At 36.3% G+C, this 27,673-nt stretch overlaps 1 protein-coding gene across 2 annotated transcripts; it reads left to right on the top strand.

The window, feature by feature from the left end:
• Window positions 1-6,721: 6,721 nt before the first annotated feature.
• LOC123549240 (uncharacterized) lies at window positions 6,722-26,025 on the top strand. 2 transcript variants are annotated; one of them, XM_053524813.1, is made up of 2 exons: window positions 6,722-6,848; window positions 22,932-26,025. In XM_053524813.1, exon 2 carries the CDS (start codon window positions 23,429-23,431, stop codon window positions 24,752-24,754), a length of 1,326 nt encoding a protein of 441 aa, XP_053380788.1. In that variant the 5' UTR covers window positions 6,722-6,848; window positions 22,932-23,428; the 3' UTR covers window positions 24,755-26,025. The 2 variants fall into 2 exon arrangements, with proteins under 2 accessions (XP_053380788.1, XP_053380790.1); XM_053524815.1 differs by lacking the exon at window positions 6,722-6,848 and adding an exon at window positions 21,096-21,230.
• The last annotated feature ends 1,648 nt before the right edge of the window (window positions 26,026-27,673 follow it).

The raw sequence follows: 27,673 nt of genomic DNA, 5'->3' as shown, positions 1-27,673 counted from the left end.
ACAATCCATACCACCAAACATCATAGGCTGGTAATACAACATGTTGGGTTTGTCCGTTACACATTCAGTACTCCTTTGCGGCCGAATTGTGTGTATATTCCATAACTTCATGAAACTGTCAAGATGGTTTTGAATAAGAGGCATAAAGTTTCTCCAGTAAGAAGTGAAGTTTCTCTTTAGGAAGCTGCACAGCAGTTAAATTCTTTGATCTCCCGACAGAAAAACAGAGTTATATCCCGGCATGTATTGAACATCTTTAGATCTAATTTGAAGATTTTCTAAAATACAGTTTTCAATTCATGCATCAACACTGACCATTCTTGTACACGGTCAAGTTTCCTAATATACCGCGTGAAATAGAATGCCACGAAACGTCAGGATTTGTTTGTGTGGCAATTGGTCTGCTGATGCGTCAAGTGTGGTGTGCTGTGTGTTGTGTGCTTGTCACTTTCCGCTTTCAGCCTCCACCGCTGGCTAGCCTTCTGGTGAAAAAGGAGCCGAGTGAGTAAGTCTTCCCTGCCAGTACATAGCCTCTCTGCAGACAAGCCCTTTTGCAGTGCCTCCGAGTTGGCGCCACACGGTAACTGAGCACCTTGCGGCCTCAGGCAGAATGCAGGGGACTCGGAGGAGGTCCCGCCCCAAAACATGTGGCATGCCAGGCCCACACGGTGTGTGGACACGCCCCGATGCCTATGAACAGACCCCCACTATGGGACAAATAGCTCCTGTGTTCCCAGGATAGGGTTTTAACTCGGAACTATAAAGGGGGAGGTAACCCGAAAGAAACAAGAGAGTTGAAGACAGAGGTGCTGGGCCATTGGCACCCTCTTAACAAACCACAGCACCATACAAGATACAAGATACAAGAAGCTTTATTTTAAGTCGGGTAATAAACAAGAAACATTAGATAGACAGCTATTTCCGACAAAACAAAGTCATCAACAACAAAACGAGAAAACATAAAACCTGTAAAAGAAAATTAAGCACATAAAAACATTAAGTTAAAGAGCACATTTAAAGAGAGATCATGCAGATAAAACACATATCACAAAAAAATATTTAGTTAAAGAGCACTTTTAAAGAGAGATCGTGCAGATAAAACACATATCACAAAAATATTTAAGTTAAAGAGCACATTTAAAAAAGAGATCATGTAGGTAAATCACATATCAAAAAAAACTATGTTAGAGAAGCTAATAAAAAAATCACTAAAGGATCCCTATTAAGACTAGTTTCAGCAAAGATAGTGTACAAAGGCATATAATGGCAGCACAAAGTTATAAAAAACAAAACAAAATAACTGATAGTTTAAGGCATCTAAGGCAAAGTAAGTAAACACTACATATTATGGCTAAAAACTAAAACCAAAATAAAAAATGAAAGCAAAATTGAAAGACATCTAAAAGCAAGCTGGTAATACAACAAATCACAAGCAAGCATTCAGAAATGATACATAGAACAAGCAAATTAAAGACAAACTACATACATAGGGAGCTTTTACAGGATGGTCCAGTTCAGGTGCGGATCCATTCTCGCATACCAGAGGTCTACCGTGGTTCCCCGTCTCGGGATTTTGACGAACCTCTGATTGATGAGAATGGTGCGGATCAAATAAAACAAAATTAAAAGACAACTAAAACAAGCTGGGTATTACAAAAGAAAAAACAACAAGCAGGCTATTAGAAATGTACAAAAAAAGTAAACTAAACCTACACCAATAGGAGCATTTACAGGAGGGTCCAGCCCAGGTGCGATCATCTCCTGAACTCTTTGAAGTTATCCACCTGTCTGATTTCATTTGAGGGGGCTGTTCCACACCTGCATTTGCCTCTCCCTAAACGACTTCTTACCATAGGTAGTGGATTTTACAGTTGGTACTAGTAAAGTATTTACATACCTGAAAGAATAAGAATCATTTTTAAAGCTAACAAGATCATGAAGATAGGAAGAAGAAATTTTGTACAAACATTTGAAAGTGGCGATGTTGAAATCAACCCAGGCCCTGGTAAGTGCAGCGTTTGCTGCGCAAACGTAAGATTGAACCAACGAGTACTAAACTGTACTAGCTGTTTATTGTGGACTCATCGTAAATGTTAAAATTTGACTGCTACTCAGTATAAATCACAAAAGTATACATCATCTGAGTCGAATCATTTCATCTGTCCGATATGTATAGAAAACATCAGCAGCCAAATAAATGAGACAAATAATGTTGAAACTTTGACTTCGGGTACGAATCAATGTGGGGATGAACCACATCAAAGGGAGGCAAATGAGAGTTGTACTCTCAGGCAATTAAACGACAGTTTTCTCCCTTCTCACGATGAAGAAGAAGATTGGGGTGATGTCCCCTTACAAATCCAACATGGCGGCGCCCATGAAACGTCATGCAATATCGTTATGTCTATACAGCCATCCGGTATTCAACAACGTAGTGCTGAATCTCTGAGGTCCCTCCAGGGGGATTCAGTGCCGGGCTCTGAGCCTCGACGAGTCCACCCACAGCTACTGGGGGTCCCCCTTCAACCCACAACATGCAAAGAGAAGAAGGGGGAAACATACCAAGGAGAAGAACCAAACCGCATCAACCTTTGAGGCTGATGCATTGGAAAATGCGGAGGGTGTCTTCAACAAGAAAGCTGAACTTGAGCATATCCTCCATGAGAAAGACATCAAGTCTGCCCACATTCAGAAACTCACCTACAACCGGGAAAAAATCCTTCAATCAGAGGATACCAGTGTGTCCGCTGTGACAGAATTGGCAGACGAAAAGGAGCATCATGACATTGATCGGGAAAAACCCTCAACGCTGTCCAGACCAACACGCATTAGGATGATTTCCGATTTCCCAAAATTCAGTTTGAAACTGTGAACAATACTCTCCAAATGACAAAGCTCTTCCCTTACAAAGTTACAGCTGAGAAACCAGGTTCATCATTGTAGGAGACTTTAACAGTCCTCACAAAGCTGGGGATATGAACCACCTGGATAAACGTGGAAGGAAGTGGAGACCTTTCAAGATGATAACAGCTAAACCTCATCAACAAGCCAGATGATCCCCCAACCTTTTACTCCAGAAGCTGGCGAACAACATAAACCCCCTGATCTTGCTTTATTACTGATGACATACATGGACATGTCAATGAACAACTAGGAGGTAGCGACCATCGCCCAGTCCAACTTACTATGGACCGTATAGCCTCTACTTCACCTAACACCCCCAAAAGGGAACTACAAGAAGGCCAGGTGGACCTTTTAAACCAAAGTCTGAGTGATGAGCTCTTTTAAAAAAAATAAAGGTGGAAGGTAGAAACATCAACCGGGTTGTCAAGACTTCAACGCCAGTATACTTAAAGCTGCTTACAGCGCCATCCAAGGGGAGCAAAGGCCTATAAGCCATACTGGATGATGAGTTGGAGAATCACAGGCAAAGTTATCAGAAGCCAGGGAGGAAGCAGAAAACATCCCCACAAAAAAATAACCTCTTTCTACAGCAAGCCAAGGCCAAATTCCCTCAGGCACAAACGGGAAGACAGAGGAAGCTGGAGAAACAAAGCAGCCTCGCTAAAACCTAGAGCGAGATGGCCAAAAGCTGTGGAGATTGACGAGACAGCTAAAACGATGAAAAACAGGAAGAGGCTCAGAAATTTTTTGGAAGAGAAATGGTGAACTTTTGAGGGGGTAAACCAACGGCAACACCTTTGCCTCTAACTACAAAGATTTCCAACATCCCCATCAACAGGGAACGGCAAAGAGAAGCCCGAAGAAAAAAAAAGAAAAGGCAGAAAAGCCAGTGACACCAGAATGCATGAACGGGGTTTTTAAAACTGCATGAGCTACAGACAGCTCTTAGGTTTGAAGACAAAGAAGTCTCCTGGCCCAGATGGAGTCACAAATGAAATGCTGACCCTCTAGGCACTGAAGCAATTTGCAACTCCTGGAAATTTACAACTACAGCTGGACACAAGGATTGCTTCCACAGATATGGAAAGAGGCAGTCATGATCCCCACCACAAAAAAGGGGAAGGATCCAAAGAAGGCTGCAAGCTACCGCCCAATCGCCTAAACAGCTGGGGTTGGAAGACCAGGAGAGGATTGTGATTGCACGCCTGAAGTGGTACATGGAGACTAACAACCTATTTGCAACGCAACAACTGGCTTCAGAAAATTTTCCGCTCCACGAGGACCAGACCAGTTATCTATCGCAAGAGATAGAGGACGCCTTCCAAGAGCAGAAAGTCATGCTTCAGCATGGATTGATTTTGCAGAGGGCGTTTGACAAAGTCGGACTGATGGACTCCTCGTCAAGCTGATGGGGACTGGAGTAGGAGGTCACATGCTGAGGTGGATTAAGTCATACCTCCACAACAGGAGAGCAAGAGTCAGTTTAGAACATGCTAGCAGTAGGAAGTTCCTGTTGCGCCATGGTGTCCCACAAGGCGGAGTCTTATCCCCTACACTCTTCTTGCTTTTCATCAATGATCTGGTGTCTGAACTACCGAAAGGAGTTAAGGCTGCTCTCTACGCTGACGATCCGGTGTTATGGTGTAAGGAAGAACATGCCACTACAGCCACATACAGGAAGCAAGAAGCCATCAACAACTTTCAGCTTGGCTAAGATTGGTGTGTATCGTCATAACAGAGAATCGTCCACCACACTATTCTCCCTTCGTCAAAGCAGAGGGCGAGTAAAATCAAGATGGAAATACTTTTGCTGATTGAAACAGACGAGGGAAAATACCTTGGAGTGTCCTTTGACAAAAGGCTAACCTGGAAGCCCCACATTAGTCCCAAACAGAAGGGAAGGCCCGTGGGAAGCTGGCAATGATCGCAAACTTGCTGGAACAACGTGGGGAGCAAAAAGAGCAAATACTCAAGACAGTAATCAGGGAACAGTGAGGGCCCCCATTTAAAGTTAGCTCAATGCCTGGTCCACTACTGCCAAACTTACCAACAGGCTTTAGGCAAGGTTCAGAACCAAGCATTGCGGATCATGACAGGTGCTACAAAGTCTACACCAATCTCCTTCATGGAGAAGCCCAACAGGGACACGCCGTTACAAGACAGAAGACATGCAATGGTTCTGCTTCAAGCAGAGAAGTTCAGGTCTTTTCAAGACCATCCCCCTGAAGCCAAGCTTAAATGGCTACACAAAGATCGGCTCAAACGTAACGCTTCGTACATTTAGGCAAAGAAACTCAAACCCAGAGTTCAAAACGGAGCTGAGCATACCAACGACTCCCCTAGGTAGTGAAGAAAATCATAAACCCACTAGCGAATGACTGTCCTCAGTGACTGTGAACTTGCTGTTCCTCGTCTTGACCGCGGGGAAACAAGAGGAAAGAAGGCATTCGGAAGAGCCTCACACTGCTATGAAACAATGAAGACTATCCTCCGGAATTATGGACTCATGTCTATACAGACGAATCAGCCACATGCGCCGTCAAAGATGGAGGAGCAGGAGTTTTCATTCAATATCCTTGGCAAGAGAGAACATACATGCAGCACAAAAAACTGGGCAATTAACAAGGCAGAGACTGAAGCACTCATGAAGGGTCTCAATGGTGTAAATCGGCAGAAAAGTCCTCAGTCGTCTTTCTCCGATGCACTGTCTGTCATGGACGCTCTGATCAACAATAAAGCTCCGCAGCTAGCCAGGGAGAATGCAGAGCCGAGTATAACCCGCAAAGTAGCACTTCAGTGGATTCCTCCCACTGTGGACTTGCAGGCAATGAAAAGGCAGACAAACTGGCTAAGCTAGGAGCTCATTTAGAACAACCCCAAAAGAACCTGTGAGTTACAAGGAAAAGTCAACATCATCAAGGCACTAACGAGACCAAGGATGGAGGAAAATGCTTTTCATCTCCTTGATCGGTTTTGAACAAGTGATGATGGCCAGGCTCCGCTCAGGCCCAACAAGCTCAATGCTCACATGTACCCAAAAAATACAGACTGACATCATCGCCAATTGTCCATGTGGTGAAGAAAAATTAGACTGCGGAGCATATACTTCAGAGATGTAAAAGGCGTGACCAGGAGCGAATTGCGACTTTGGGCCCATAGATACCTCAATCCACCAAAACTGTATGGAGGCATTGAGGATCTTCGGCAAACCACAAGTTTCATCGATGCTACTGGCCTGACAGTGTAGATGCGAACGACAAGAAGAAAGAAGAAGTAGCATACTTGAATTAAGAGTTCGAGTATCGGAGGATGTTTTTTTCATTATACACGTGTATTAAAATGAATGCTCAGTGTGGACAAGGGAGTCCTGTACACATAAGATTTGAGATGCGTTATTTATTTATTTATTTTGCTTTCATTTGCTCAGCAAAACTACTTTCCGGAATGTGTATAAAATATACATTTACGTACATAAATGTTATGAAAATACACTTTATTCGAAGTACACGACACTAACAAAATTAATTTACACAAAACTATATCCGATCACCATCCAAATCACTTAAATTTATCCTGACTATCTTTTGATTGTGCAAAAGAAAAACTTCATATTCATTTCTGGAAATAACAAATAAACAACAATAACGGACTTCTCCTTTACTTTTCTCCGTTTTCAACCGATGATTCCTGAATATGAGTGTAGGTACGGCGATTAGGAACTACCGACGTCCCTTTGATTTTATTGACACGGCCGCTGTATCCCTTACAAATTATTCGCACGGATGCCGTGTAAATAGTCACCATAGACTTTCCATTTGGAAATGTTCTGCTGTTATCATACTTCCACATCAGTTTCAAGTTTTTCAGTCAGTATTCTCGAGATAAACGCAATCTTCTTATCATGGTTAAGGACAACTGATTTGATACACAAATTCTTATATTTTGTAAGTATAGCTAATTTTTGAAGACCAGTAATGATATGAGTGGTGAGCACAAACTCTCTCTAGTCAAAATTAGACTTAGAGTAAGTGTACCCCGTTTCGCACAGTTCACGGTTTCGCACACCAAAGAATTTTTCCCTTTCTTGTAATGAATACTTGCCAAGGGGAAATTTAAACTGGTGAAATCAAGGGACCAGTCTCTTTTTTAATGTTCCTATGTTTTCTAAACGCAAGCAGGCATTCTGATAAAAGACAAGGATATAAAAGTGTAGTAAAAGTATCACCGAGACAGCATAAATTATACAAACCCTGAGGGTACCTAGTTTGTGCATGTTATAAACGACATCATTATGATAATGACAGCTAAAAAAAAAAAGTTTCTACAGAAGTATCGTGTTGTGGGAATTTCGATTCAACCAGTATCCATATTGTCCCCAAAGAATTAGAGAATTTTTTAGTCCCGGTGTGCGAAACCGGGTACAAATTGTCTAAATAATAGGGCACTTTCTGCTATATTTGGAGAGCTACCAGTGGTGAGCAGTTATCTCCCTGAAGAATAACCTAGTGCATAAATAAAGAGCCATGTATCTATTCTTCTGTCTGAAAACCAAATAATAAATTGCTTCCCATATTTCAGTTTATTTCAAGAAGTGTGTAAAAGTGTGGAAACCAGGTACACTGATCTAGAGTCATTTTTAACCTAGCTCGACCACCAAGTGCTCGACCACTATTTATAAATGTACATGTTATTGAAATAAACCTTTGAACTCACGGTTTTTGTTCATTTTTTTCCTTCCCAGCATCCTTGATGACATCATACATATTTGATCTAGATCTGTAAGGGGCTTGTTTGTTTACAGACGACAGCTTCTTTGCATCTGTGAAAATACTTACCGGAATCTCCCTTGAAAATGATGCGTCTTTCCTAATCTTTAAGAAGAGTACTGGAACAACGTATTTTTAGTCTTCTAACCTTTATTGATAATTTGACATAAGCTTATATCTGTAACTATCGACTTGAAAGTAAATTTAAGATGTAAACAAAAACGCCCACCTCTCGAAAGGGCAAAACAAAAATGGCGCCCTTTATTATTGCGTCATGTAACGCTTGAGATAAAAAGATTCAAACCCTGCCATAAGACAATTGGATAAAATGATTATGGACATTTGACTTTTTGGAAATTTTTAGGTTTGTTTGATTGTTAAAACAGTTCGATTTTGTTAAATTACTGATGGAACTGCGGACACACCATTTACCAATGTTCCTCTTGCCCGCTTTTTAGGTAGGTGTTTCTATCTCTTGCTTGAAAGTCTGAAACTTATTGATTTTTAAAAACTGAAACAGAACTAGAAAATATGAAGTTTTTTACTATAAAAATATTTGTTGATTTATAATTACCTCTGAAAAAAGAAATTGGTCTGGTCGAGCATAGGAAAATGTCACTTTAAAATTTAGTGTTTTACACCCTATAGTATGAACCGCGTCATATTTTATCCTGATCAATGTCAGCCAAACGCTTGGGTGGAAATTAACCAATAAAAGTAGGTCAATTCAAAAACTAAACGTTTTCCACAACCTTGTCAGTTTTTCATTTGTTCCGAGAAAAATACTTGTAAATCTGGTCGAGCATAGGTAAAACGAGTCTAGGCCTACTTTACTTTAGCTTAGCTGAGTTTCTGTTAGTCGAACTAATCCGACGTATACAGTTTGTTTTATATTCTGACGGTCAAACTGTAACGTCGGACCAAAATATGCCAAAAACATTTAAAACTCTTATGCACTGACGCGCACCTGCATAAAATACTCGCAAGGGTGTCATGCAGTATTTATAGATAGATAGATAGAAATTGAGTTTTATTAAGTTTGCATTTAACACCAAGTTTTCACATTTTTCTGCACTCTGTCAGTCTGTGCTGCTTTCTCCTTGATTCGAGCTGTTTAAATCTTTCAGCGTTGTGCATATACCATTTGCTGCTATTTTCGCGTTACATCTGGTCTCGCAGTATTTGATTTTTGCGAGAACAACAATGTGCAGCACTCTCTACAGAAAACAGATTTGACCTACTTTGGAAGCTGATTACCTTTCACACCCTATTTTTGTAAACGTAGGTCAATTATTTTCAAATGCCCTCGTCGATCATTTGACTCGGTTAAGTTGGTAATGAATTGTGTGTTGTCCAACTATTTGACGGAATTAACCTTCCAGTGTGATAATTTTACATTGCAGCAATTGTTAATGTCTTACTCATGAAATTCACTTTGAAAATTTAGGGGTCCTATACATTTTACACGTTCACAGGAAGCCCTGTATCAAGTCGGATGCCATACCGCGAAATTAGAATTAACTCCCTTGGCGAAAGTGAAGGTCACATGCACCGGAAACCTGATGGGTTTAAAAGTAAACAAGGACTAGAAAAATGATTTTCTGCTTGAAATAATAGTGGATAAGAAAAGGTTTACGAAGTTAATAGGAAATAATAGCAACATAATATTGCTTTTTCTTTCCTTTATTCATTTATTCCCTTAGTACCGCGAAAATAGGTGCAAACAGGCTATTTTTGTAAAACTGTTCAATTAAATAATTTTTGTTTTTTGTTACAAAAATATTTGCATTTAACAATGGGCAATAAGAATTACAATATTATCATCTTTTATATGTACTTTTTTGCATGAGACTGAATGAGGTCAAGCTCCACATCATTTTAAAACTTTCTCATCGATTCGAGCCCTTCGTTTGGAAGGTCATTAAGTGTTAATGTTTGCATATTCTATTTCCATAAAGCAAATTTCTATCAAGATTGACTTCTTGTTCACTCGTTACAACAGTCTAAATATGCTCAGGATGCTTTTAATTTGAAACTTGGGCTCACAATTTAAAGTGCCATGAAAACAAGAGACTCCTTTAAGAAATCCGGTGATTCAACTCAATACAAATCTTGGAGAAATAAGGTTAAACAAATTATAAAATATGCAAAGAAGTCATACTATAGACATGTTATAAACAACAATGAAAGAAATCCAAAAAAGTTGTGGAATCATTTGAAAGAGTTATCTGGTAAATCAATGAAACATCAAACAAACTACATAAATGATGATAATGGCAATCCTATTACGGATCCTAAAGAGGCAGCTGATGTTTTTAATAACTTTTTTGTTGAAATATATAAGAAAACTCAACACTCTGAAACTCAACACTCTGAATGTCAAAATGACAAGTATAACTTGGAATTCTTAGAAAACCATGTAAAATCAAACAATGTTCATGAATTTAAAATCCCACTGATAACAGAAGAATTTGTAGCAAATCATCTAAAAACTCTTAACCTTAGAAAAGCAAAAGGGCTAGATGGAGTAAGTGCTCGATTTCTAAAGTCATCGTACAAAATAATTGCAGCACCATTGAAGACTATAATAAATCTTAGCATTAATACTGGTATTTTCCCAGATCAATTTAAACTAGCTAAAATAACTCCAATATTCAAAAAAGGGTCTAAATCAGAAAAAGAAAACTATCGCCCAATATCAGTTTTGCCTGTATTATCAAAGGTCATTGAACGTCATGTCAGTGACAGTTTGAAAGCCTACCTTGAAAGCAATAAGTTTTTATATGAATATCAATCAGGATTTAGAAGTCACCATTCCTGTGAAACAGCCCTTACATCTATAGCTGATAAATGGATAAATGCAATTAACAATGGACAGCTAGTTGGTACAATATTCTTAGACTTGTCTAAAGCATTCGACCTAGTCAACCATTCGGTACTGCTGCAAAAACTAAAAATATATAACTTTAGTCAAGAATCACTAGATTGGTTTAAATCATATTTAAGTAATAGATTTCAAAAAGTATGTATTTCTGGAAAAATATCTGAATCAAAGCCAATAATGTCTGGTGTCCCTCAAGGCTCTGTGCTTGGCCCTCTGCTTTTTATTTTATATATTAATGATCTGCCCCAACATCTGAAAGACTGTTTCACTGATATTTTTGCAGATGATACAACCTTAACTGTTGTTGGAAACACCAAACAAGAAATCAGTTCTGAATTACAGTCTGTACTCTCTAAAATTGAGGACTGGTGCAAGCATAATTATATGACAGCTAATGTACAAAAAACCAAAGCAATGTTTATCTCATCAAGAGGAACTAATAAAGATACTTTGAACCCATCGCCCCTTACATTCAACAATGAAACTGTCGAATATACAGAATCAGAAAAACTGTTAGGTGTACATGTCAGTAATAACTTAAGCTGGAAAGATCATATTGATAACACACTAAAGAAATGCAATTCCTTACTTTATCTTTTACAACGAATAAAATGCTACCTAGATATTCCCCAGAGAAAACTTTTCTTTAATGCTTATATTTTACCCCACTTGGATTATTGCTGCACAATTTGGGGTAATTGCAACAGTGATTCAATGGAAAAAATTACAAAATTTCAAAAAAGAGCAGCTCGAATCATCCTTGATAAATGTTTTGATTTTCCATCTGAAGATTTGTTTAAAGAGCTGAACTGGATGAAATTCAATGAACGACTGCATTATAAGAAAGCAATTTTAGTCTTTAAATCAATTAACAATCTTAGTCCATCCTATCTTCAAAGTAAATTTAAATTTGTACATAATCCTTACATTAATTTAAGATCAGAATCAAATAAATGTCTTGAAGTACCTAAACCAAACTTAGAACTGTACAGAAAATCCCTTGAATACTCGGGACCAAAAATCTGGAACACATTACCTCTTGAAGTAAAAAATTCTAACAGTCTTGAGCAGTTCAAAAGATCCTATTTAACAAACTGGAAAATGAACAACATAACATATGCTTAGAATGTTGTAATCATGCTATTGTCAAATTTGTATTTGAAATCTATTTGTAAATATTGTACATAATTTTGAGGCCCACTTGGAAGATTGGGCATGCCTAATAGTGTTGCCTCAATAAATAAAGTCATTATTATTATTACAATATTACCCTCTATATATGTAATTTCCTTTTGAAATAAGGAACTTTTGATGCAAAATATTTAAAATTGGTATTTACTCAATTTTTCAGTGGTTTCATGACTAATATTTTCCAACTTGCAAGGCATTTTAAAATGTAAATGACACAAGTTTCTGATGGAAGAACATGCTACATAAGCATGAATTTTACTAAAACACAAGGAAAATAAAGTACGTTCATGCAAAATGGTCTTATGCGAGATTGAAATTTGGTGAGCGCCAGAAAATTTCAATAACCGTAATGCACCCTTATTTTTAAGTAAGTGGTATTTGTGTTGGCTTTATGACAAAATTCATTCAAATATATATAACATGAATAATTGAAATACAATAGAAAAATTAAATATATTCACACAAAACGTTTTTATAACACATTGAAAATCGGCGAGCCTAAGGGAAATATGAACTCAAATTACCTAAACTTCTTTTATATAAACAACTTTTTAAATTATTTTTTTGAAAGATCTATAACCCTGTTCAATCAGAAAAAAATAATTGAGAGAAGTTTATTAAACATTATTTCTGTATACAAGATTTACGGAAATAGTGTTCGCGACATAAGAGTAGATATCTCCAAGAAATAAATGTTTATTTCTGATCATCTTGACTACTTGGGTTTACTTTGAAAGATTTTTATACCCGTCACATGCTTTTTTGTCGAGCCCGCTTGCGGATGCGAAGACATAGTTGTCCAAATGGCGGTTCGGTGTATGTGCGTGTGTCTGTCTGGATTTGTTTGTCCGGACCATAACTTTGACATGCATAAAGCCATCTTGTTTATATTTGGCATGAATGTTAACCTCAGTGAGACGGAGTGTCATGCGCAAGTACCAGGTCCCTAGGTCTAAGGTCAAGGTCACACTTAGAGGTCAAAGGATACAAAAATGACAACTTTGTCCAGAGCATTTCTTCTTCATGCATGGAGGGATTTTGATGTAACTTGGCACAAATGTTCACCACCATGAGACGGAGTGTCATGCGCAAGAACCAGGTCACACTTAGAGGTCAAAGGTCAGATACAAGAATGACTTTGTCTGAAGCATTTCTTTTTGATGTATAGAGGGATTTTGATGTAACTTGGCACAATTGTTAATCATCATGAGACATCACAAGTGTCCTGTGCAAGATCCTGGAATTACTTCCCTTTGTTGTTACTATAAATAGCTTATATTGTAACCTTTTTTATTACTGGTCGTAGGGAAAAATCAAGACCACTTTTCTGTAGTACAACATGAATGTTACATCCAATTTTCAGGTGAATTTTGACCTATCTCTTCTGGTGAGGATTTTTGTGTGGACTTAGCATTTTTTAATTTTTTTTTACGTCCCTTAGTTGTTACTTTAAATAACTTATATTGTAACGTTTTGCAATCTCTTTTTTATTTGGCATAAATGTTTTCCTCAATGAGACAGGGAGTCTCATGTGCAACTCCCATTCCTTTTGACAGCTGGCGGGTTCGACATGTTGCCCGTGGGCATCTAGTTAGTTAAATAATGTATTGATACCGGTTACAAGACCGATTCCAAATCGGCAAATTTTTTGGAAAGTTGATATGCTTATGAAGACATATTAAAAATTGCCTGATTGGAGGTATTTATCTATATATTCCATTGAATATAAATCACCTTCAGGGACCTGTCTAGCTACTTATGCTTTCAGTCAATTTCTGACCATCGAATATAAAATAAAGAGTGGCCCGACTTTGAATCACTTGCCCCTAACCACTGTGGGATCGAGCCCCACTCAGGTCATCATGTGAAAAAGATATCCAGCTGGCTGGTGGAAGGTAGGCCGTTCTTCCCAGATGCTCATTCTTGCCTGAGATGATGCCTGGAGGGATACCTGGGGTCTTCCTGCACCATTTAAATCTGGAAAGTCACCATATGACCTATAAAATTGTGTCAGTGTGACTTAAAACGCAACAAATAAATATTAAAATGTATTAAATAAAGATAAGAAAAGTCAGAAAAGTTTGTGAATTAAAAATAAAAAAATGTACATGCTAAAAATGAAACCAGCCGATCAGACCATTGAAAATGACAGATGGTTTGCAATTCAGTCATCAATTTAATACTAGCCATAGATGTTATGACCAAGGGCAAATATTACCTATGCCCTAAGAGTGATTTTGTTAAAGTTTTTGAAATCATCAATTTCATGTTCAAGATAATAAAGAAGTTAAACACAGAATGGTAATTTTCTTTGTATTACAGGTTAAATGTGTATTAAAGTAGTGTTAAAATCCTTTCAGGCAACACATTTGAAGTGATCACTTAGTAAATTTTACTGCCTTTTTAGCTCACCTGAGAGGTGAGCTGTTGTGATTGCCCTGTGTCCGTCGTCCGTCAACAATTTGACTGTTAACACTCTAGAGGTCACAATTTTGGCCCAAACTTAATGAAACTTGGTCAGAATGTTACCCTCAATAAAATCTTGGACAATTTTGATATTGGGTCATCTGGGATCAAAAACTAGGTCACCAGGTCAAATAAAAGGAAAAGCTTGTTAACACTCTAGAGGTCACAATTTTGGCCCAATCTTAATGAAACTTGGTCAGAATGTTACACTCAATAAAATCTTGGACGAGTTCGATATTGGGTCATCTGGGGTTAAAAATAGGTCACCAGGTCAAATCAAAGGAAAAGCTTGTTAACACAGTTTGGGCCCAATCTTAATGAAACTTGGTCAGAATGTTACCCTCAATAAAATCTTGGACAAGTTTGATATTGGGTCAACTGGGATCAAAAACTAGGTCACCAGGTCAAATCAAAGGGAAAGCTTGTTAACACTGTAGAGGCCAGATTTATGACTGTATCTTCATGAAATTTGGTCAGAATGTTAATCTTGATGATCTATAGGTCAAGTTCAAATCTGGGTTAGGTGGGGTCAAAAACTAGGTCGCTAGTCAAATCGAAGGAAAAGCTTATTATCACTCTAGAGGCCACATTTATGACTGTATCTTTATGAAACTTAGTCAGAATGTTAATCTTGATGATCTTTAGGTCAGTTTAGAATCTGGGTCATGTAGGGTCAAAAACTAGGTCATCGGGTCAAATCAAAGGAAAAGCTATTTAACACTTTAGAGGCCACATTCATGACCATATCTTAATGAAACTTGTTTAGAATGTTAATCTTGATGATCTTTAGGTCAATAGGTCAGGTGAGTGATACAGGGCCTTCATGGCCCTCTTGTTTTTTTCCCTCCTCCTGGCAACATTTTTCTGCCCAGAATCCAAGTAACAAACAATAAAAAAACTCTGGCCTTATCTAAAAAATGCATGTAGTGGGTATTAAAAGTCTTTCAAAATAAACCTGAATGGACAAGATGATGATCATAAATAAACATTTATTTCTTGGAGATATCTACTCTTATTTCGGTCATTCATGTAAGCGAACAATATTTCCGTAAGATCGAAAGTTATAATCTTGTATACTGAAATAACTTTTAATAAACTTCTCTCAATTATCCATTTTTTCTGATTGAACAGGGTTGCACAGCTTCCAAAAATGATAAAAATGTTGTTTATAATAGAGAAGTTTAGGTAATGGAAATTCATTCACGAATGCACAAATTTCCTGTGCGCTCGCCGATTTTCAGTCTGGTATAAAAACGTTTTACACGAACATATTTCATTTTTCTTTTGTAAATTGATTATTTATGTTATATATGAATGAATTCTGTCATAAACCCTACAAAAATACCACTTATTTAGAAAATACGGGCACATTTCAGTTATGGAAATTTCCTGTGCACCATTTTGCGCAATGTATTTTATTTTCCTTTCGTAAACCATTATTGATGTTATATTATAATGTGTTTAAATTCAGTCATAAACCCTGCAAAATACCATTAATTGAAGAAAAAATTATATAATGTCAAATATAATGCATGAATCCTTTGAATTTTCTTTTGCATTTTGTTGTTTGGATTAATTATACCTTCTTGAATTTACAAGAGTTTTATTAATTTCATTGTAACAGACAAAAAACATGAAGAAATATGATTTTACACTGCTCGCTAGCATTACACAAATTCACAACATGTAACCGATGAATTCTGTCAAAAAACGGAGGAGGTATTGACTGGTTCACTAGTTGGCGATTTGACTTGGTACATACTATTCCACTGTTGTTGTTGTTTACATAGGATTTCAGCTAATGTGTTTGGTTTGAAATTAACGTATTCTTTTACCATTTTACTGATTAAAAACTAGAAAGATTATCAGGTATTCGTCTGTGTTTATTATATTTTACAACTAGAGTGCAGAAAAATGTCCAAATTTGGTGTTAAAATGCAAATTTCATTAAACTCAATTTCCACCCATTTTTTTTTTTTTTTTTGCATCTCAAGTCAAGTAATATTTATTTATAAAATTCGGGATAATAACACTGGTACATAGTACACAGAAAAACATTTGTAGCATCTTTTGGTCCGATGTTACAGTTTGACCTGTCACAATATAAAGCAAACTGTATGAGTTGGATTAGTTCGACTATAGTCAAAATAATTTGACGTTACTACTGTTTGCAGATCAAATTGCCCTTTCAACATTTTTCAGATTGATAGAGTTGTACATTTACGTCATAAAAACTGTAAAGCTATTTTTGAAGTAAACCTGACAGGTTAACCCCGCCTCATCCGCAAGAAATTATTCATTCACCTTGACGTAAAACTTTTTTTTCTTTATCTTTACGTCACACAAAGCGCGCGCTCTGACTCTACTTGCATACATTGTTAAGTGCAATAAGGTGATAATGGATATGTTTTAAAAGTAGAATGTTGAATATTTCAACTACGTTCAAATGAAAACAGCGTTTTTTGTTTGTTATGACAATTATTATCGACGAAAGTTCCATCACCGCAAGGTATATGGTTTTATAGAAAAATATCATTGAACCTTCCAGTTACCCAACACTTGTAGATCTAATTGTCATATCCATAAAATTGATTTATTTGATATTCAAACTTTTGCAGAGTCTTCCGTAGCTTAACTATTGCAAATCCAGCTCCATGATTATAGATTTAGTTTTTTATTTTATTTTTTGGTGGGGTTTAGCTTCTACTTGTACGTGAATTTATCTACTAGGCCTATTTATTTGAAGTCGTTTAAATACTAGATCTTCTGTTTCAGTTATTTACATACAGGCAGTTGATAAGCCTTGTCTTCGTTCATGGAAAGAACCAGTTATAGACTCACATAAGTCAAAATAATTTGATGTTTAGTTTGTTGTATACATGTATTTGTGACGGTCACTCTAAAAGGACCAAAATAATTGAGGATGAATAACAGTACACCGTCATGTAAAGTTATTGGTTTTATCGCTTGCACATTATATGTAACGTTAATCGTGTTAAGGTGAATTATGTTAACTTTTACATAAATTAATGAGGAATTGAATCCTACTTTTGATTAGTCTAAATAATGAGACCTCGGGTAGATCGATTTTACATTTTGATATATTACGTTGTCTACCTAAAGTGGATATCAACCAGTCAAAAAATATAATGATATTCAACTCTTGAGTAAAATTATTTGGACTACATGTAAGTTTTATTTGAATTTATCTTATATTCGCAACAATATCAGCATTTAAACCCAAATCTGGCAATGACAATTTCTTTGAGTGGAGAAAACTACTCGTAACTGTTTCCTAGGATCACTTCAAATTAGTTAGACTAAGACTCACATATTCCATAAGAAATTGCCGACTTTTTTTCAATTAAGGAAGCATGGTCAGTTCCGGGAATCAAATTTATGCCCTTCAATCAACGATGAGCGAATCCAACAACTCGAGTCAGTTACGTTTTATAATTATTTTTAAAAAACTAAACACGAGGTACATTATTTAAAAGTATGCAGCAAAAGGTACTGAAATTTAGGCAGAAAAAGGACTGTAATGTACAGGAGGGTGTCTTTTTTTCATATCCACGCTACCTAAATGTAGTTTGCATTGTGGCAAGATTCATTTAAATTTTAAATGAAGATTAGTTCTACTACATCTGTTACAATCCAGTTAAACACCTTCTCAGTCAGGCAGCCTATGTAAACAAGTTCATTCAGTAATTTTTACTCATATCGGAAAGGCGGAGTTACCTGTATAGACGAGATCCAAAAATAGCTCCAGCATGGCTGTAAAGGTACAAGTTTATCGATTTAAGAAAAGACGAAAGGGCAATTTGATCTGCAAACAGTAGTAAGATTGTTTTATATTTCTGACCCTTACCCTGCTAAATTTCTATAATGGACTAATCCATCATTCAGTTTGGGTTATACCATCTATTTGAAGGGGTGTTCACTGAAAATTTACTGACCGAATAGCAAATAGTGCAGATCATGATCAGACTGCACGAATGTGCAGGCTGATCATGATCTACACTGGTCGCAAAGGCAGAATCGGTCGTGTCCAGCATGGTATGGGTAAACGTCAAAACTTAGAAGACCCAAAATAATGGAGGATAAATCACATTACACCATTTTGTAAAGTTACTGGTTTTATCGCTTGTGTATATAGCGTGTAGACACGGTAAATGTTATTCGTGTACTGTACATACATAGGTTTAAATCGCCAGAAAATTTGTATTTTTAGAAATTATTTGATAATTATTACACAAATTAAAGAGGAATTGAATCCCCTTTTGATACATGTAAGTTTTATTTGACTTTATCTCATAGTCGCAACAAAATCAGCATATTTAAACCCAAATCGGCAGCGCATAATTTCCTCCACTAGTTTGGTCTTTAGAGTGTTAGACGCGAGTGGAGATATTGCCTATAAGAACGATAACTCATATTTCCAAGGATTGCATCAAATTAGGTAGACTAAGACACTGTCTGACAAAACATGTTTAATTTTAATGATCATGTGTCATGATTTTGTGTGTTTTAAAAGTGTAGGCTGAAATTTGGCAGGGGTGGAGTGAGGAGACAGCCTGAAGTGTTTGTGGTGGATATCTTGGAAACTAGTGCATTTTTCCCCATGTCGTGATAATAATTAATATGAAATTAACCGCTTCCTCTGACAGGAGGTAATTTTGGTCCTTCCACTTAAGTTTTGTTCTTTAAATTTCTCTGTGTTTGGTAAGTGTAACGTTATTTACTATTGGCGGGCTTCGCATTCATGAAATTTACTTTTAGGGAGGCTGTTGCTATCCACTCCACAGTTTGTGCTGCACAACAGTCATGCCAATTATTTTTGTTATCTGTATGACTTAGTGTGCTATATACATATATGTAAAATTTAGTTAAGCTTTTTGCTATCAGGTCTCCATAGTATCCATTATTTGACAATTTTTAGCATGCATCTTTTGGTAAATTAACAACCCCCAATAGCATGTGATTACGATGTGCCTATTATATGATCATTATTATGTTGAATAAATGTACAATTTATTGAATTAAAAATATAATAATGAAAAGTGAGAAACACAACAATAAGGTATAATAATTAACTAAGATTATGCAAGTATACGTTTTTAGCTCACCTGAGCAATGCTCAGGTGAGTTTTTCTGATCGCTCGATGTCCGGCGTCCGGCGTCCGTCGTCTGTCGTCTGTCGTCCGTCGTCTGTCAACATTTAGCTTGTGTATGCGATAGAGGCTGTATTTTTCAATTAATCTTCATGAATATTGGTCAGAATGATAACCTTGATGAAATCTAGGCCGAGTTCGAAAATGGGTCATCTCGGGTCAAAAACTAGGTCACTAGGTCAAATCAAAGAAAAACCTTGTGTATGCAATAGAGGCTGTATTTTTCAATTGATCTTCATGAATTTTGGTCAGAATGATTGCCTTGATGAAATCTAGGCCGAATTCGAAAACGGGTCATCTCGGGTCAAAAGCTAGGTCACTAGGTCAAATCAAAGAAAAACCTTGTGTATGCGATAGAGGTGGTATTTTTCAATTGATCTTCATGAATTTTTGTCAGAATGATTACCTTGATGAAATCTAGGCCGAGTTCGAAAATGGGTCATCTGGGTTCAAAAACTAGGTCACTAGGTCATATCACGTAAAAACCTTGTGTATGCAATAGAGGCTGTATTTTTCAATTGATCTTCATGAATTTTGGTGAATGATACCCTTGATGAAATTTAGACCAAGTTCGAAAATGGGTCATCTGGGGTCAAAAACTAGGTCACTAGGTCAAATCAAAGAAAAACCTTGTGTATCCAATAGAGGCGGTATTTTTCAACTGATCTTCATGAAATTTAGCCAGAATGATTACCTTGATAAAATCTAGGCCGAGTTCGAAAATGGGTCATCTGGGGTCAAAAACTAGGTCACTAGGTCAAATCGAAGAAAAACATTGTGTATGCAATAGAGGATGTATTTTTCAATTGATCTTCATGAAATTTGGTCAGTGTGATTGCGTTAATGAAATCTAGGTCGATTTTGAATATGGGTTATCTGAGGTCAAAAACTAGGTCACTAGGTCAAATTAAAGAAAAATCTTGTGTATGCGATAGAGACTGTTTTTTTCAATTGATTTTTATGAAATTCGGTCAGGTTGATTGCCTTAATGAAATCTAGGTCGAATTTGAATATGGGTCATCTGAGGTCAAAAACTAGGTCACTTGGTCAAATCAAAGAAAAAACTTCTGTATGTGATAGAGGCTGTATTTTTCAGTTGATCTTCATGAATTTTGGTCAGAATGATTGCCTTGATAAAATCTAGGTCGAGTTTGAACATGGGTCATCTAGGGTCAAAAACTAGGTCATATCTAAGAAAATGCTTGTTTTATCGCAAGAGACCAGTTTTTTGGTCCAATCTTAATGAAAATTGGTCAGAATATTTGTTTCCATGAAATCACTAGGTCAAACATGTTTTACACTGTTACGGAGTGTTTCTTAGGTGAGCGACCTAGGGCCATCTTGGCCCTCTTGTCTGTGCATTCTTTTGATTTATTTGTTCTACAATGGATGAATTATTTAATTAATTCAGCTAATAAAAAATGGTTTGAAATATCATTAAATTTTGTTGTGGTGTTGTTTTAATATCTAATTAATGTCTATTTATTTAAACAATGAACATGATGCTAAGTCATTTAACTACGATATACCTTGCACCAGAAACAGAAACGCTACCAAAACACCTGTCGTGCGGATAAGGATACTAATCGGAATGACGGTCATACAAATAAGAAAAATAATAGGCACAATCGTCGTGCTGATAGATACTTCATTTAGGAAAATCTTTTCAAACATATCTTAATTAAATGAACATATTAACTACTTTTTCGTCAGGTGTGTGATTGTAGCAGCAGAATAATAATGCAAAATATAAAATCTTCTGATCAGGGTTATCACGTGGAAAATTTGATAGAGGGTCACCATGGCCACTTCATGTTTGGCTTTTGGGGTTATTTTCAAATTTAGCAGGTAATTTATTATAATAATAATTAACTGATATGAAAGGAGGAAATAGAAATTAATGTAAATAAACTGGCCCTGACACTTGGTGTTTATATGCTAACACAGTAGGGACAGCATTTTATGCTAATGTTTTCATACAAAGCCATCAAGCATGAAAATTGTGGTTACGAAAGACCACAGAGCATTTACTTCATGCACACAGCAGTCGACAGAAAACATAATTATGTTTTTGAGCCATTTTGTTGAATGGTTTATGTAACAAGTCATCTTGAGGTGTATGCAGGGAAATACTGTTTTGGCATTGTCCTTGCATCTGTCCATCTGTCCGAAATTGAAAATGCTTATAATTCAAAAAGTATTTAAGGTAGAATAATCAAACCTCACATCATTATTAATTACAGTGACACATGAACTTTGCTGACTTGTAGTATGATCCCCCTCCCTTGATCCAGTAGTAGTTTTTCCCCTTGATTTTTTTTTTTTTTTTTTTTTTTCGGAAAAAAAATGAAAATGCTTAGAATTCAAAAAGTATTTCAGGTAGAATCACAGATCCTTACATAATTATTAACTAGCTCATGACAAGCACATGACATTTGTATGCAGCATGTTTAGTCATATGGATAACAAAAAATAATCAGCATGACTTTCAAGGCATTTCCATTATAGGAGTAATGAAAATAATCGGCACAACTGCCATGCAAATAACGAAAATAATCTGCAAGACCGCTGTCTGATTAATTTAGCAATTACAGACCACAAGCATGTAAAAACTGCCCTGTCAGATTGTTTCTTGCAAGCTTTAAATTACATTAAAATTAAAATCAAGAACTGTTATTTGGTTTATATCAGTGCAGCCTGACCCTACTGCATTTTCAGCTGAAACACAGACAAATTTCAATGAACATTGAAAACAAAAACAATCTTAGAATGTCCTAAAAATTAAATTCCTTTTTCATCCAACATCATATGCATTTTTTCCATTGTCCGCTCTGTAACTGTTGAACCCCTTGAAAGATTCTGAAGTAACTTGACACAAATGTTCACCACATCGAGGTCACACTTAGAGATCAAAGGTCATATGACTCACCACATCGAGACGAGGTGCAGAGCGCATGTTTCGCTTGGCTCGCTTCAGGGTCAAGGTCACACTTTGAGGTCAATGGTTATACCTTGGGGCTTATATTGCTCCGCATTGCAGTGTTCTTCTTACCTTTTCCTTACTACCCATGCACCTGCCCACCATCTCCTCCATTACATAAGCTCCTCCACCACCCCAAGAAACTTTTTTCTATATATCACTCATACTTATTTATATGCTGGTTCTTCAATAGAATTTCAGTGTTAAAGATACGATTTTTATGGCAGCTAATATGACAAAGGGACTAATATTGCTGCAATAGTCTTGTTTTTTGGGAAACATCTATTTTAGTCAGGGGAATGGGGCCAAAATTTGGTCCCAAAAATGGCCAAAAAGCCATTTGTGGAAAATCATCTTTTAATTAGCAGCAGTGCATTTTTAGTCATAACCTACACTTAAAATAAATAATAATTGTACTAAAATAAAAAGTCCAAGGTATTCATTCTTTATTTCGGGAATGTCAAAAAAAAAAAACAGTAAATTTTTTGGTTCAGATTATGTTTACATTTTGAGGCAGATAGGTCAGTTTGAGATCATGAAAAGTGAATTATATTGTTTGATCATTACAGATTGACCAGGATGTAAGTGGCTAGAAGAAATATAGCAGGTGTGTGGACTGACAGTATTTACACAATTACCTGATACTTACAGATGTACAGATAAAAGAATACCAGAACTTGTTACATCTTTACTCTACAAAGGAAGCTACCATATGCTTGTAAGGAGTAAGAAATGTGCTCTGTGTGCCTGTGTTGTAGCCTGTCTACAAGCTACAGTCAAATCAGTGATGATGAAGTTATGAACACAAGGAGATCCATTTTTGTAGAACCTTGACATTTTGGTTTGTCTTGAGTGACATGAATTTGCTCAATGAAAGACAAATTATTTATAAAAGAAAGCAAGCTTAGTTTCTTCTGTTTTGGTGGACGTGTTAAGTTTTCACCGAACTTAATTTGACATTTGATTATTATTACAAATCAAACTGAATTTTTTCATGGACTTTCCTGCTGATAATAAGATTTTTAAACTGCATGGAGGTGAAGAGAATTTATGAAATGTTACAAGTATGAGCCAAGCAGATAGTGTATTAGAATCTGTGACAAGTATCTACTCTGGATTTACAGAAATGGTGATGTCAATTAAAGCAGTATTAAGTACTGTGTTAGAAGTGAACCACAATGTTATGTCAGTTGTGCTGAGACTTTGCGTCAACTTTTTTAGTGCAGTTTGGGCAGTGCTGAACTTTATCTTCGTTATTGTGTACACATTGCTTGTGTGTGTCGTAGATTTTCTCCAGGAGTTAGCAAACTTTTTGACAGCATTTTTGTACTTGCTCTGGAAGATTTTGATTCTCGTATACAGTCTCCTTGATCTGGCATTTCATTCTTTGGAATGCCTTGTTTATTTCCTCTGGACTGGCGGGAAGTGGACGGCACATACGATCAAAGTTTCTGGACAGAATCTGTCAGATAATGGCCTCAGCACTTGGAAATATTTTGTGATATCGCTGAAAGAGTTTACCAACTCAGTCGTAGGAGGTTTTTCTATCATCAGAGATTTCATCAAGTTTTTGGCTGTTTTTCTGTATGATAGTTTGTGCTTAAGTTATGAATACGCTTATGAGTTTGTTTTGTATACAGACTTCTATGTGAGATACGTTTGCAGATATTGTTTCGAAACAAGTTACCATTTCATAACAGAATATGTTCTTAGTATGCCGAAGGAGGCTTACCTAGGAATTGTGATAAGTTGCTTTGTGTATATAATTATGAAAAATATAATCCACCACATGTGTTCAGAAGGATTTACCTTCCCGGTGACTGGATGGTTTAGTTCTAGTATAACAGATGAGCTCGATTCGGAATACGGAGATTTTGAAGGTGACCGTGGGGAATTTTCAGATGACGAGGATGGTATGAACTACACAGTATCTGATTACAATGAGGAAAATAATGATCAGTACAGTGTAAATTCTGAATTTAGTGATGCATCCGATGATGATGACGAGAGTTCAGACAGTGACGGGGAGTTGGAAATTGATTCAGATTCTGACAACGAGAGTAACGCTGCAAGTGAAAGTGAAATGAGTGAAATTAACATAGAACTACCACAACCTGATGGTATGTTTGGTTCTAGAAGATCAACAACCCCGTCAAGGTTTACAAAAGACATGTCTGCGGATGATTTAAAGAAAGTGGTAGATGATGAAAAAGAAAAACGAATGTGTGTAGTTTGTCAAGACAGGAGTAAATCTGTGTTGATTTTGCCATGTAGACATATGTGTTTGTGTGTGGATTGTGGAAATCAGATAGCAAGGTCAAGGTCAAGAGAACGAAGAAAATGTCCTCTGTGCAGGAGTAAAATAAATACCATTATGAATGTGTATGTGTAGAGAAATGTTTAAAACTGTAATTCCAAAGTTAAATCATGCATCAGAAGTAGAGTACTAGTAAAGTAGTATCAGTTTAAAAAAACCATTCTCATTGCTGCCATAATATTTGCAAGAATCATGTACAAGAGGTAGATGTAATTGTCGGCTGTGATCAGTCTACAGAAGCAGTCATGTAGACTGACTTGAACAGGTACAACAGAAAAATTAAAATGTACTGTAAAACATTTATTATTTGCAAGAACCGTAATTTCATTACTTTTCATCTTTTTTGAAATGAAAAAAATTGCAGTTGTATAATATCTGCCCAAATCTTTACTACTACTATAGTATGTGTATGAAATCATGTCTGTTTGTATGAGTACTGATAACATTGGCCTTGAGTCAGTAGATTACAGATGCATTCAGTATAAGTGCAGTGACGATAAAACATCAAAAATAACTTTCTACATTTTAGGCAGAGAGAATCATACAGTTTATTCCAAATAAAGAAAATAATTTCAGGTTTCACTTTTCAGAATCTCATTTACCTTGGCATTTCACAAATTAATGTAATTTGACAAATCAGGACAGGTTTTGAAATAAAGTTTATGCAAATTTCAAGTGTTTTACAGTAATTGATGTTGCAGATAAGATAGATGATTATGTAATTGTAGAATCTATCTAGATTAAAACTCTGTGTAACTTAGAAATCTTAGAAAATGTCCAGGATGTGAAGCATGATAAAATGGCAAAATAAATTTACTTTCAAAGATAGATTATGTCTAAACAAAGTTCTTGTTAGAAATTCCAAAATATATCATGGTAAAATTGTCGTACTCATTTATAGTTAATTTCTCAAAACTCAGCTACCCTTTGGCTTTACAATAGCAGTTAGGTAAACTTACGACTCATTACTTGGAACTGGGACTTAAGAACAATATTACTGTAATATACTGTCTCATTGTAACCCTTAAGATTGTTTCAGAATATTATACTAAAAACATACAGGGAATAAATTTTAAAGGTAGATCTACCAGACTGTTTGAATATTATATAACAATGACTTGTAAATATAGCTATAGATAGTAGTTTCAGTGCTCGTTTTCTTGGTGCTCATATTGACAAACTGTGTTTTTATAAACGTGGAATTATGAAAAATGTTTGACTTATTTCTGAGAATGTTATTATATAGAATAGGGCAAGTGAGATTGTATTAAATAATTATTTTTTTGAAAATTACACTCTGAGCTTTTATTGCAATAGGTTTGCATGCTTGGCACCAGACAATAATTATGTTAAAACACAATGTATCTTGCAAAATCCAGAATAGGTGTACATTTGTAGTGTTATAGCTCTAGTGTTTAAGAACCAGCTGCGTTTGAACTGACTGTCCATCTTTTTGTCACACTTTCTTGTGGCCTTAATAGCTGACAGTTTTCATCCAATTTGAATGAAGCTTAAATTGCTAAACAACATCAACATGAAGTGGACATATTTTTAGCTCATCTGATTTTTTGAAAAAAAATGATGAGTTATTGTCATCACTTGAGCGGTTGTCGGCGTCGGCGTCGGCGTTGCCTGGTTAAGTTTTATGTTTAGGTCAGCTTTTCTCCTAAACTATCAAAGCTATTCCTTTGAAACTTGGAATACTTGTTCACCATCATAAGCTGACCATGTATAGCAAGAAACATAACTCCATCTTGCTTTTTGCAAGATTTATGGCCCCTTTTGTACTTAGAAAATATCAGATTTCTTGGTTAAGTTTTATGTTTAGGTCAACTTTTCTCCTAAACTATCAAAGCTATTGCTTTGAAACTTGGAATACTTGTTCACCATCATAAGCAGACCCTGTACATCAAGAGACATAACTCCATCTTGCTTTTTGCAAGATTTATTGCCCCTTTCGGACTTAGAAAATCAGTTTTCTTGGTTAAGTTTTATGTTTAGGTCAGCTTTTATCCTAAACTATCAAAGCTATTGCTTTAAAACTTGCAACACTTGTTCACCATCATAAGTTGACCCTGTACAGCAATAAACATAACTCCATCCTACTTTTTGCAAGATTTATGGCCCCTTTTGGACTTAGAAAATATCAGATTTCTTGGTTAAGTTTTATGTTTAGGTCAACTTTTTCTCTTAAACTATCAAAGCTATTGCTTTGAAACTTGCAACACTTGTTGACCATCATAATCTGACCCTGTACAGCAAGCAACATAACTCCATCCTGCTTTTTGCAATAATTATTGCCCCTTTTGGACTTAGAAAATCATTTTCTTGGTTGAGTATTATGTTTAAGTCAACTTTTCTCATAAACTATCAAAGCTATTGCTTTAAAACTTCCAACAGTTTTTCACCATCATAAGTGGACACTAAACATCAAGAAACATAACTCTATCCTGCTTTTTGCAAGAATGATGACCCTTTTTAGACTTAGAAAATCATGGGTAGGACAATATTTCTATTACACAAAAAAAATCAGATGAGCGTCAGCACCCGCAAGGCGGTGCTCTTGTTTATGCATATCATGATTTTCATCTTCAATTATATTTCTTTAGTTATGGCACTTCTTTTGATCTTTGAAATATTACAACTTAATTTGAACTGTACCTCATATATAGTACCTATATAGCACCAATCCATTTCAAATGAAACTCTATACATTGTCGACATATAGTGGACATGTGCATATTGTTGCAGCCAGGGACTTTTGTGTCAGACATTTTTATGTCCCCCTTCAAAGAAGGAGGGGTATATTGGGTTGCAGATGTCTGTTGGTCGGTAGGTCAGTCGGTATGTAGACCAATCCGTTTCCGGATGATAACTCAAGAACGCTTGGGCCTAGGATCATGGAAGTTCATAAGGAGGTTGGCCATAACCAGCAGATGACTTTTGATTTTTAGCTCACATGTCACAAAGTGACAAGGTGAGCTTTTGTGATCG

This window comes from Mercenaria mercenaria, chromosome 15 (genome assembly GCF_021730395.1).
Source record: "Mercenaria mercenaria strain notata chromosome 15, MADL_Memer_1, whole genome shotgun sequence".
NCBI lineage: Eukaryota > Metazoa > Mollusca > Bivalvia > Venerida > Veneridae > Mercenaria > Mercenaria mercenaria.
The sequence above is the reverse complement of the archived record's forward strand: the minus strand, read 5'-3'. Positions and strand labels throughout refer to the sequence as shown.